Source organism: Amblyomma mixtum, chromosome 1 (genome assembly GCF_055824585.1).
Source record: "Amblyomma mixtum isolate Tamu chromosome 1, ASM5582458v1, whole genome shotgun sequence".
Lineage (NCBI taxonomy): Eukaryota > Metazoa > Arthropoda > Arachnida > Ixodida > Ixodidae > Amblyomma > Amblyomma mixtum.
The window spans coordinates 257380172-257393246 of NC_143012.1; the positions used below are offsets into that span (position 1 = coordinate 257380172).

Below are 13075 nucleotides of genomic sequence, written 5' to 3' on the forward strand. Positions count from 1 at the left end.
TATGTAATTTATCTAAAAAGGCACAATCTTTATCATATATTGTCACAGATGGTGCACTGACACATGAACTACCGCTTCTCTTTATATGGTAGGCCTCAGCCAATTCTCGCGCAAGCGTGTCAGTGCTCCTGCGCAAGACGCTGGTGCCTTGGAGCGTTGCATCACACAGTTTTCCTGCTTTCTGTTTTTCGTCGTTATCTTTTCCACACTCACTGGTGTGCGCCGGCAGGTGCGAACCGGTACCGTTCTTCAAAGACAAATTGTGTTCCCTTCACCGCTCATTAACACATCGGCCCGACTGCCCAATGTACACCTTCCCACACTTCAACGGAATTTTGTACACTACCCCTTTTTCACACTTCACAAACTTATTATCATGTTTGATTTTGCAATCTGAGTTGCGGCTACCATCTTGCGAAACTAGGCGACACAGTGAAGAAAGTTTCCTTGGGGCCGAGAAAACCACGGGTACCTTACTTGTTAGCCACGCGCTTGAGGTTATGAGCCACTTTTTGCTGATATGGGATGACCACAGGTTTCACTTTCTCTTTTGCAACTTCAACTATTGTCTGGTCCTTATTCCTTTCTTATTTGATCTTCTTGAGAAGAGCTTCAGCTTTACACAATAAGACAAGGTAGACAGGACGGAGCGCAAACTTTCAACTATTTTATTCCGGAAAAAGCACATGACATTTATACCAAAAAAGAATGGATAATCATCAGTGCCACGTGCATGCCAAAACAATAAGACAAGGTAGACAGGATTGCGCTCCGTCCTGTCTACCTTGTCTTATTGTGTTGTCTTCTGTGCGCATAAAAGAAATCTGAATGTCACGATTGCGCTGCAGGGCAATCAAGTCCGGAAGATCGTTCGAGAGGTGGTGGTGGTGAAAATCATTTATTTAGTTTTTACAGAGGTTTGCGGGGATAGGCCCCTAGTGGGTCTCTCCCCTTACAATACAAGGCGTATAGTCCCTCATTCCAGGATCCCGTTGGTCATGACCGCTGCGCAGATTCGCCGAACCAGGGCGTATTGGGCCGGTATAGGTCCTGGCAGCCGAGCAGGGCCGCCTCACAGTCCTTGCGAGAGGAGTGGCGCGCGGAGTGACGAGAAGTTGGAAGCATGTGTACTTCCATAGATGTGGGCATGGCGGTAGTTATTATGTAATCTATGTGATAAGTTGAAGGGGCGTTGTAGGTGAGCTCGCGGTGAATCAGTGGCATATCCTAATATTTCACTTACAAGTTCAACCAACTCACGGAGCTCCTCGTATTTTACTTAAAAGGAAATGCCCCTGTGGTCGCGTATACTGCGCGACGACGCCTCTCTCTCGGCAACATGTCATCCTCGCAATTAAGACGCCCAGCCAGGTGCCCGAGAGCTCCTGTTTTTGTTTTTTTTTTTCTTCCTCAAGTGTCCTCCTGCGCCAAAGAGCGGCAGGCGGAAATGCGTGCCCTGGCGCGCTTCGCTGGCCGGGGGGTCGACACCATTGTGTGAAGCGGGGCCGGGTCAGCTAGCGCAGAGGCTGAGCTGTGTGCAACGATCGTGGCTTGCTTTGGGGGCCCCCGGAGCCTCCTTCGTGACTTGTGGCTGTGCACTCTATACGACGTGACTTCCGAAGCGGTAAACGAAAGGCGGAGTTCCCAATCGCCGTGCGCCAGTTTCTGCTGGCCTCCTGCTGCGCGAGCGGTTTCCGGGGCAATTTTCGCGACGCATACTTTTCGCGCCTTCTTATGGCCGTCAAAAAAAATGATCTCATTTCTATAGGTACGTTAACACTGCGCTGTTACTGCTAATTATATTTTTTTTCCCTCGCTGATCAATATAAGCTCCGAATCTGATTTCAGATTTTTTTTTTCTTTCTGTGTGTGTGGTACGTTTCATGGCAGAAAGAACGAAAGCTGGAGAGAGATCAAGGGAGCTTTGAACAATGTGTGTAATCACGGCACCAAAATTAATCTGCAGATTTTTGACATCAGCTACTCTGTTTTATATACCACTAGCATCATTAATTTCATTCCATCGTTCAGTTTATGCCCATATATGCGGAATCAGTCAATCTCTACTTTACATTAATAGATTCCTGGGAGTGCTCATACCACTTCTTGCGCAGTGGTGCTGAGGTTAAGCGATGCGCCACTGCCCTGCAATGGTAGGTGCTGCCACTTGTGGGCGAGCGACCAATCATTATTTTAACTGCCACCTGCCACTGTGGTCAGTTCGTTCACAATCCGGTGAGCAGATTGTGATGACGCCACAAGGTCACGTGACCCATTCGGCCCACCAATGTTGCTTCCCCGGGGATTTTTCGCTCACAACGCCGACGACGACGACGAATTTTCTGCGGAACGGGAGCCTTACGCTATCGCGTCTGTAATCAAAACTTGCACTCCATGAATGTCATCCACCGGGCGGACGGTACCGCACTGTAGGGCAAACTAGCGATCACTCTTTCTTTCTGAACATTATGTAGGAAGTCTGTGAGAAAAAAATTACCGAAGACACTTTGGAAATTCTGAAGTGTGCTTGGCGAAAGTCTTGTGGTCAGCCCACTGCCGCTTCCCCAAACAGCTTGGCGCGGAATAACTGAGCCGCTTCGGAGCCATGCGTCTCACTCAAGCCACGGCAACGAGACGTCTGGCGAAGGAGCGGCATTGCAGCTGCCACCGCCGACGCCCGCGCGCTTGTTCTACCGCTACTGTGTGACGTCACGGTTGCTATGCACAGCTGCGCCCCCCCCCCCCCCCCCCCACCGGCGCGCCGGTTGCTAAGGAGAGGAGGAGGTTGCGCCGCTTAATGGAAGAGAGGCCACAGTTGGCACGATTCCAGCGCACGGACGGACACCGTGAGCACGATGAGCCACTAAAAGCTTTCGCCCTAATACGTATCGGTATTGTGAACGGAGAACGTAGTGGTCGTCTACCGTCAACACTGCTACGCTAGTTCACTCTCATTGCAGAAATGCGCACACACAGCTCCTCTAAATAGTGTAAAGTTTTAAAATCATTCAGAAACTTAGCGGAGTTGATTGCTTGCTGGCTTTAACTGTTCTCATTACATCTTTCCACAACCCTGTAAGAACGCTTGCTAAGCCTGCGCTATCAAATGACAACCGGTCCGGCGTTCGCAGGCGGACATGTACCGCGAGCTGAGCGTGTACCTGGTGACTCCGACGGTGGCCTACATTACGCTGAGCCTGGTGCCTTCGCTCTGGACTCCCGTGTTGGCAGTTTCGAGCGCCATCGGGTTGTGCGTGGTGTGCTTTTTCGCGCTGGGCTACTTCCTCAACAGTCTGCTGCCAGACAGTGGCGTCTCGCCCACCGGAAAGGCTGTGCTCATTACCGGCTGCGACTCCGGCTTCGGCAACCGGCTTGCACTGCGCCTCGACAGGCTCGGCTTCCAGGTGAGCGGCCTTAGGAGGCCATCGCAACACGTGAAGAAATGAATTAAGTGCAGAGACTGTGCTTTGCATAAAGGCAGCTGCACGTTACGGATACGACATGAATGCAACTTGTGCTGCGGGAACCGTCCCCCACTCCCCTCTCATCTTGTGTTAGCATTCTTAGTTATTGTTATTATGTTAATCATACGTAATACATAGCTTGATCCATCCCCCAAGGAAATCCCGCCAGTAGTAGTAGTTAAATATTTATTTTGGAAGAGAAGAGAGGTGGGGGAGAGATAGATTTGGAGCTTCGGTGGCCGGTTTTCCCTTCCAGGATCCCGTTGGCCTCCGCCGCCGCTTTGGCCCCCGTCACCAGCATACGCTGTGTGCTCGGGGCGGAATCAATCAGGAGGGCCTCCAATTACTCTAGACTATAGGACTGTAGTTAAAAAATGGTCCACTGCGAACGGCCCCTTCGAATAATGCCAGGGCAGAGCTGTAGCAGAGTCGGAAATGAACGCGCCGGGATGCACCAAAGGACCAATGAGGAGAACTCCATGGAACTATTTTTGTCATCACAAACTGGTTCTCTGGCTCGTTCTGTGTGCGTTAACGTTTGACCGGCCCCGATATACACATTTATGGCCGGTAAATTAGTACTTAAAAATTTCCCTCCCCTCCATTCAAACTGGGACGCCCACGCCCAGAAGGACTGGTTGGCGCCGTTTTGGAGTAAATGGCGGTGTAGCCTGTCTACTCTGGAATCCGCGCAAAAAATTGACGGTCGATGTTTGTAGTTTACATGGGAAATAAGCCAATCGTGGCGATAGCTGTATTTCGGTTTTAAGTGCGCTGGCACTTAGCATTTAGTCGTTATGTGTTTGTCGGAAGACATGCTTATTGCAGGTGGCAAAACCTGCCCAGGTGTGTGTACACACACACACACACACACACGCACACACACACACACACACACACACACACACACACACACACACACACACACACACACACACACACACACACACACACACACACACACACACACACACACACACACACACACACACACACACACACACACACACACACACACACACACACACACACACACACACACACACACACACACACACACACACACACACACACACACACACACACACACACACACACACGCATGCATGCGTGCGTGGCACGTTGTGATGACGTCGCAAGGTAAAGTAACCTAGGTGACAGGTGACACCTGCTTGATCACCTTTTACAGAGACTCACCAGGACAAACACCCTAGCGTAGCAAGTTTAATGATGCGCACATGTTCGCATTTGGTCTAACTGCGTAAATCGGCTGCCATTTTTTTTATTGTTGTCTAGCTCACAAAAGAATCGTTTTCAATGAGAGCGGTATATATGTCGTCAGAATGCCGTAATCCATCAATACAGGCCAACTGAAATCGGTCCTCAGTGTTGGTTTGACGCCGTACACGACGCGGTGACTTCCTTGTGTCCTGTACCTTTTGTGTTCACACTCGCTATGCAAACAGACCAACAAACCCGAACTAAAACCCTATAGTTTGAACCTTTAGCCGCTCCCTGTTCGGCAGCGCCTCACGGTCCTTGTGCAACCGATTCGCGGGCACACCACACCCCACCTCCGGATACTGGTGCGAAATGCTGCGTGAAACGTCACTTCCGCCCAGGTGTTCGCCGGCTGCCTGTTCCCGCAAGGCGAAGGCGCTCAGAGCCTGCAGCTAAAGGCGTCCTCCAAGCTGCACGTGGTGCCGCTGAACGTGACAAAGGACGAGGACTTCCGCCAGGCAGTGGACTACGTGCGCCGCCACCTGGACGGCAATGGTAAGCACTCGGCCACGAGACCACCGCGAGCTCAAAATTGAGGAGGCCGCCCTGACCGGTCCCTTACAAAAGAAGTTTGACAGTCTAGAGAGTGTCTATAGACTTCTGTCTATAAAGTCTATATAGGCTACTTCTAGACAACAGTCTTCTAGACAACAGTCTAGACAACAGTCTAGACAACAAGTGCCATATACAGTCTATAGGCAATCTATAGATTTATGGCCATACTTTTAGTAGACTTTTGTCTATAGACAGTCCATGGACTATGAATAGACAAAACGCAATATCTATAGGAAGTCAATAAGAGTCAATAAGAAGTCTATAGACTGTCTATAGACATTTTTATAAGGGGTGACTGCAGTGGCAGGCCTCGCTGAGGTGCAGCGGCTGTGTATGGTGACTGGCCCTGGTCTTGTGGAGCCTACAGAGCGGTTTTTCGGAGCATTTCGCGCAGCCTGAAATTGTAGGCCGCCGGTGTGATGACGCTCGACCGCAACGCACGGACAACGGCCGCTATTTCACTGACCTCGCGAAGAGGTCGAGTTTCGCATTTTTATTGCTACACGGTGCGTGCAGCAGTCTGCAACAGGTGGCGAAAACGTTTATATGGCTTGAAGGGATATCGCCATTTTATGCGACCATGAGAGAAACACCAAAACGCCGCCATTATCGTACACGCGCTTTTCAGTCTAACATAACGTCACATTTAGCCATGGGGCGGTCGCAGCAGAAGCCGGGGCCACTCCGCAGAATGTACTTGAAAAAGAGCGTTATGATATTTCTGACGGGTTTGTTTTGTTCTTTGTTCATGTTATTTTTAATATAGGCAGTCTAGTGAGTTTTGCGTCCGCAATCCAGGTCGCTTAACAGTTTGAGTAAAAGCGCTTCATCCCGAAGCCAGAAATTGACGCCACGGACGAGGCAGCGCAATGCGAAATTCAACGACAGCTGGTGCACAACTCGAATGCAGGGCGGTCGGAAGTCGGAAACGCCTCTTGTATAGTATACAGTGCATCATAGCTCAAGGTAATGCCATGAGGTCAATGCAGAAGCACAGACGGGTCACACACAGAGCAACTGTTACCAATGCAAACGGGTCGTCCTTCGTGGCCCTTTCGGCTTTCACTGCACAATCGGGCTATTGTTCTTTTCCTAATTCTATTTCCGCTCCGCGCCGTGAACGCCGTCCAGCTCGCATTCGGATCACCAGCTGTCGCTGGTGATCCGGGTGAAGAGCGGCGGCAAAAGCCAACGGGCTCCTGGAATGAGGGACCACCCAACTAACTGCGACTTATTGTGCGCATTAAACGTTTTTCTCACTCTCACTCGTGCCGCCACCGCTGTGAGGCTCTATACGGAGGCTGTTGAAGTATACTACAGAAGAAAGATGATGCGGGCCGCTTAGTTCATCTTCAGCATAAGAGGAGATGTCAGACCATAATTTTTCAGCACACGCAATCTTCCCGTTAGTCCACATTAAAATAAGCAGTATGGTCGAAGTTATTCCGGAGCCCTACACTACGGCGCCTCTCTCTCTCTTCCTTCTTTCATTCCCTCCCTCCGCTCCCTCGCCGCACGGTTGAAAAATTAAAATTTTAGGAAAGGAAATGGCGCAGCAACCTTCTCACATCTCGATGGACACTTCAGTCACGCCGTGAGGGAAGGGAGGAAGGTCGGAGTGAAAGATTTAGTTTATGGGGGTTTAACGTCCCAAAACGACTCAGGCTATGAGGTACGCCGTAGTGAAGGGCTCCGGAAATTTCATCCACCTGGGGTTCTTTAATGTGCACTTTAACGTATCGCACAGTACACGAGTGAAAGAAGAAATGGAGAAAGAGGTGGCATGCGGCTGCGTTTCGATGGAAACGGAGCGCAAAAGCGGCGCCCGTGTGCTGTGCGATGCCAAAACAAGTTAAGGGCCCCTAGGTGGTCGAAGTTATTCCGGAGCCCTCCCCTACGGCGCCTCTTTCTCTCTTCCTTCTTTGACTGCCTTTTTTTATCCTTTCCGCTTTGGGACGTTAAACCCCATAAAACCTAAGCCTTTATCATTTCCCTTACGGCGCGGTTGAGGTGTTCACCGAGATGTGAGACATGCAGTTACTGCACCAATTCCTTCCCACAAAAACCACTTTTTTTTATCCCGCTATTATTGGCGGCCTAGAGGCCAGTTTGGGGACTTCGGCGGTATGCGCAATATTCAGATATGTCGATGACAACCACATCAACAACGGTTCGAAAGAAATAAGCACACCCTGGCTGTTGTCCTGCTTTGAGGGCCTCACAATAATGGAGCTGCCCGTGGGTGAACAGCTTCGGTTCCCGGCCTTGATGCTCACGTTGACCCAAAACCACATCTGCAGGCGCCTCGCTCATAAAAGAAGCCTGCTCTCAATCTCTGATCTACAGAGAAGTGGGGTATCATCCAGCTGCCGGGCAGGACCTTTCAATCCGTCACGCTTCGTTGTGCATGTTGTCTTTTTAATGTTTACGCGCAGCTCCAAGCCGATATCATAGCGCTTCCTGAAATAAAGCACCACTTAATAGCGCTTGTCCCTCGCTGTCCCTCCTGTTGCGCTGTTTCGAGTACGTCAGCAATGTCGCAAACCGCGGGTTCTTTGCACTGCTATCTAGCTACAACACGTGGAAACTAACCCAACGTCACTAGAACAAACTCAACCTCTCTATGAGCCTTAGAGGACTCGAAAACCAACAAGGCCGCCGCTCTCTATTCGTGACCCACTCGCGAACGCGACGCTACCCGATGGCATCTTTTCCATGGCTGCGCCGCAGGCGCTCTTTCTTAAAATTCACTATGGCAAAACCGTGGCCTCCGCGATCAAGCGCAACGTTGCTGCCGGAGCTGACCGCTGTTGAAGACGGAGGGGCCCTGGTGTTGACTGACTCGTTAAGCCCCGCAGGTCTCGGCTCCGAAGGATGGTGTCGAACTCCGTTATGGATTAAACTGTAGAGAAGGTTTATTTTACATATTTACAGTCGAGATGGGAGTGATTCGGCCACAAAACAACATCCCGTTAAATAGGCTTCGTATCCCCCAGATCCCTGACTGGGGAATAAAGTTCGGAGAACGATGTCCAATCAGGTAGGCAGATGTGGACACTGGTGGTACCACCCACGGCAGGGGGCGGTGCTGGGCTATCTCACTCTCTCGCAGCTCGGTAGATGGGAAGGGGAAGACAAAGTCATCAAACGTTGATGTGTCCCTTTGACCACTGCGGCAAGTGCTCTGTTCGTTGCCTCCGCGGAAAAGGAATTTCCCGCGGTCTCCCAGCAGGTGAATGAACGGCCTCGTACTCCTCCGCCGGATGTCCGAAACACGAGACCTCTGTTGAGGACACAGCCGTCTTTCAATGAACACCAACAGCTTGACCGTTCGCCGCACCACTCTGTCCGGTGACCCGAGGGCAGACTCGGCCACTTGACGGCGCCGCCGTCGCCGTCTCCGCTGCTTCCGCCGCTGCTGCCGCCATCGCCAGCCCTCGCCGCATCTTTGCTTCACGATGACTCACGTCTGGTAGTAATTCCTCCTAGGACCGTGTTCTCCGATCTTAACACCTCGGAAGCCAAGGGCAAAATGCTCCGAGTTTGCACGACTGCCACCACCTGCTACGTGGCGCTGAACATTCAAAATTGCCGCGGGAATTTCGAATGGCTGGTATACCATTGATTTTTAATGGCTGCCGGAGGCAGTTGGTGTGAACGCAGCAAGCATTGTATAGTTCGGAATTTGCAGCGAGGAGGAAGGGTCTGCCATGCTAATCACCATGTTCGCGCCTATTCTCCCGAGTCTCTATAGTTTTCTTGAAATTGCGAGTTTAAAATACCCCCATTGAGTTACGCAGTGTTCGCTGCCGACGGCCGACAGATGACGCCAGTTGCTGACGTCCACGAAATCTGGGCGCGTTCGTGGCCAACGACGGTCGAGGCAGGTCATTCAAGCATGTGCGATCTCCCGTGCAGGTCTGTGGGCTGTGGTCGCCAACGCCGGCGTGTTCGGCTCCATGGAGCTGGAGTGGTGGAGCATCGCCGAAATCCAGCACCACTTCGACATCAACGTGTTCGGCTGCGTGCGCACTGTCCAGGCCTTCCTACCGCTACTTCGGCAATCCAAGGGGCGCATCGTGCTCATGGCTAGTTACGCAGGTGCGTCTCCGGTTCTGCACGTATTCTCCTGATGCGAAATGTTGGCATGCTTGGAGAAAGTTGGCGCCTGAAACCAGCCGCAGGAGAGCTAAGCAGGGGTGCCGCACAAAGCGCCACTCCCTGCAGAACTGCGCAGTGTCGGAAGTGTGTCTGTCTCTGCAGCGGTTCTGGGACACGGCCGTCTGCATGCATATCTGGCGCTTTCTATAAAGCAGGAGGAAAAGGAAGGAGAAAAATTAACGGGTACACCTGTGTTGCAAATGTGTTGCCACTGCGTTAGCATATATTAGAAGCGGTTAATGCCTTTACCAGAAGTGACGCCGCTTCTATCCAGCCAATTGGAGTGCTCCTGCTTCGTGAAGTCACTTTCCAACAGCCAATGGGAATTCTCCCGTCTGTGCCGCATTTTGGCCCCACGGAGCTTCTAACGTGATTTCCGAAAAGCAACGAAGCATCCATGCAGCCGCATTCTACAGGATGGAATTAGTCGCACTTGCACAGCGCACTGGCATTAAGCGTTGTCGGACTTAGTAGATGTTTTAGAGCAAGAGCTGTACTCCTCGGGGTAGAACTTCCGATTTCGATGTGGATGAGACAGTGACCTTCAATTCCTCACAACGTCAAACCGAACTTAAGTGCGCAGGGGTATATGGTCCAAGCTATGGTATGACTACGTGATTAAATGACTATTTCCATTGGGTACCTCACCTTGACCTATGACCTTGACATTTGATTTCAGACAGTGTGTACTGCATCGATAATGACCTTCAGTGCCTCACATGGTCAAACCGAATTTTACTACGTGGTGGTATGCCCCGAGCTATAGTATTATGACAACGTGATCACATCGCTATGACCATTTGGTACCTGACATTGACCCTTGACATTTGATTTGAGACTATGGAGACCATGCTTAACGGAGTTTTCGCTCGCTTAGCTAGGTTCAAGCCACATTGAACCCCAGGCATTTTTAGCATACCGGAGACGTATTAGAGCAGACGTATAGCGGTTTACCACACCCCTCCTGCGCAAGCGCTGTAACGTGGCTGGGGCCAGGCGGGGCCACTGCGCCTGCGCATGAGGGGCACGGTAAACCTGTATACGTCTGCCCTAATACTTCTCCGGCATGCTAAAGGTGTCTATTCTCTCAATCGCCAGCAGGCGGATTCGAGTGTTTCCCGTCACAACACACTACGGCATAGTTTGCTTGGAACAACCTACGGCGACACTCAAGCACGCGTCTTTGATGGTGGCCACAAAGAGAGTGCATTCGGAAGGCGGGAGGAGTGCCTCTGATTCTTGTCCTACGTCAAGGGCTGGTCCTGTGTTCCGAATTCATTTCCTCTGCGCCCCTGTCATGCTCTCACAAGCACAGCAGCAAGCTCTTTTGAAGGATGCTCGAAGTTAGCGCAGCGTGTTCCGCGCGAGTGGGAAGCGGGCGGCATTTCTCGGCAACGGTTTAGCTTCACGCGGAGCAGTGTTGTGTGCAGGAATTAACTACCTCCTTATCTTCCTAGGTCTTGCGACGGCCACGTGGAACAACGTGTACAGCATGACGAAGCACGCTGTCATTGCCTTGGGCGACGGACTGCGCCGAGAGATGATGAAGTGGGGCATTTCGGTCTGCCTCGTGGAGCCCACGTACTACAAGTAAGCAGGCATATACTTTCCGACCAAGTGTCATTTAGAAGGCTCGAAGCTCGATGCTCAAGCGAACCTCGTGTTCTTATGGCATGTTACCGCTAGTTCTATCTGGCCCACCAAAGTAGTTTGACATAAACAGCTATAATTGCATGCGTAGACTGTTTCCTTCTCGCGCAGAGTTATGCAGGGTTTCAGCAGAGATGTCGGACAAAGTAGCCTCCAGCCCTACTACATGCTGCGTAATCGGCCTTACTGCATTAACTTTGTTTCCATTTCTTCCCCAACCAGAACCGCAATTCTCCCGAAGCCAGAGGCAATCATCAAGAAGTACCACGAAAGTAACCTTCCCCAGGAGGTGAAGGATGCGTACGGCGACGATTACGTCAAAGAGATGGCTCACATCTCCGTCGACACGATGGCGTTTTTTGCGCGCGACAACGTCGACGAAGTCGTGGACACGATGGAGAAAGCGGTGTGCTCGCGTCATCCGAGGCAGATGTACCGCTGTGATGGTTTCGTTCGTTGGCTTCTAGTGGTGGTGTTCCTGTGCTTTCCGCTGGTGTTCCAGGACCTCCTCGACTACATCTGCCTGCATTACCACTCGGTCGGGCCGGACGGAAAGCTGGTAATGAAGCCGTCGTTGCTGGAGAGACTGACAAACAGAATTAAATCTATCTTCGCACCGCAGAAGCTCAAGAAGTGATTGCCGGGTTCTGTGTGGACACGATGTTTTCGACGCACTGCGGGGCGCTTTCTCTCAGGTGTCGCACGAGCAACTGCGTGCAAAGCCCAAACAATACATACCATGTGGGATGGCTGCTCTGAAGCGGGTGCTCTAAGCAGTATGCGCATTGACATATACTTGGCCGTCATGGCGGCCAAGAGCGAGAAAGTGAATTCCTTTTGTTTTTGCTGAGCGTGCGTTGCCGCGGCACAGTTCCTCCGGACAGATTGAAATCGACCATGTGTGTTCTATGTTGCTGTGTCTCTCCAAGTACTTTATGAAGACAGCTTTGATGAACAAATTTTTTCTCTAACTACGCACTACTTCCTGTCGATGAGTGCGTTAGTCAAAACATTCATGTCTATGCGTGCAGTGCTGGCTTCCAAGAGCCATGCGCACGAGGGGTGGCTGTGCAGAAGCAGCGATCGCGTACCAAGTTTCAAGTCAGATGCTCACTGAATGACGAAGTAACCGTGCTAAGTTACTGTCATCAGTGAACAGTAATGTCTTTGTGTGTACAAGTTGAAAGTTGTTTGGAAACTGCAACAGAGTGTATATATTTTTTTTATAATAAAACTTTTTTCGTTACAGCAGTCTCTGGGAAAACCCTAGAGTTTGATCATTATTATTATTATCATCATTATGCGGATTTATATGGAGAAAGGGCATCTATGGCCAAAAAGCGTCATGACACAAGGTGTTCTGTCTACTCAAGGTGAGGTCAAAGATCTCAAACATTTCACCCCGAATAAGCCACGCATCAGTACCCGTTCTGTCACCGGTGGGTACCCGGCGGCGCTAGGGATCGAACCCCGCACCTCCCGCACGCAAGGCGGATGCTCAAACCACTAGCCCACCGCTGCGGCAACTAGACTTGTCTGCTAAAAGCAAATAAAAGCAATCCAAACAAAAACAAACCGTTGAACTACTGCCAGGCCTATTATAATGAAGGCAATTTCGATTATCTCATCAAGATCTTTTTGGACGACCTTTTTGTAGAACATCCCTCTTTTGTCCAATGTATGCTCCATTTCCCGCCTTCTCATTTTCAGCGGGGAAAGGCCTGTAATTTCGAACATTGTACAAATCCGCATAAAAGCACGTCTCCCGGCGGGGTGCGGACGGGTTGACGGAAACACACTGGGCATCCAGTTAACGCGGGGAGTGCCGTGCGGGGGCGCTGGCGATGCGGTCGCGAAGTTAAAAATTGGATTAATTCAATGGAAAAGAAACATAGTGTAGAACTGTATCGATACTGAAAAAGACAGCTCAGGAAAGAATTTTGCTATGATAACTCAAGAGGCAG

General features: G+C 50.8%; 1 protein-coding gene across 2 annotated transcripts in view; it reads left to right on the forward strand.

The window, feature by feature from the left end:
- Window positions 1–12362, forward strand: part of LOC149371550 (short-chain dehydrogenase/reductase family 9C member 7-like) — a 393612-nt gene extending 381250 nt beyond the window's left edge. For both annotated transcript variants that reach the window (XM_089565829.1, XM_089565830.1), the window contains exons 2-6: window positions 3132–3404; window positions 5087–5240; window positions 9219–9401; window positions 10919–11051; window positions 11334–12362. In XM_089565829.1, the coding sequence (XP_089421955.1) occupies window positions 3132–3404; window positions 5087–5240; window positions 9219–9401; window positions 10919–11051; window positions 11334–11748 (1158 nt within the window). In that variant the 3' untranslated portion in view covers window positions 11749–12362. The remainder of the gene's footprint in view (window positions 1–3131; window positions 3405–5086; window positions 5241–9218; window positions 9402–10918; window positions 11052–11333) is intronic.
- Window positions 12363–13075: the final 713 nt, after the last annotated feature.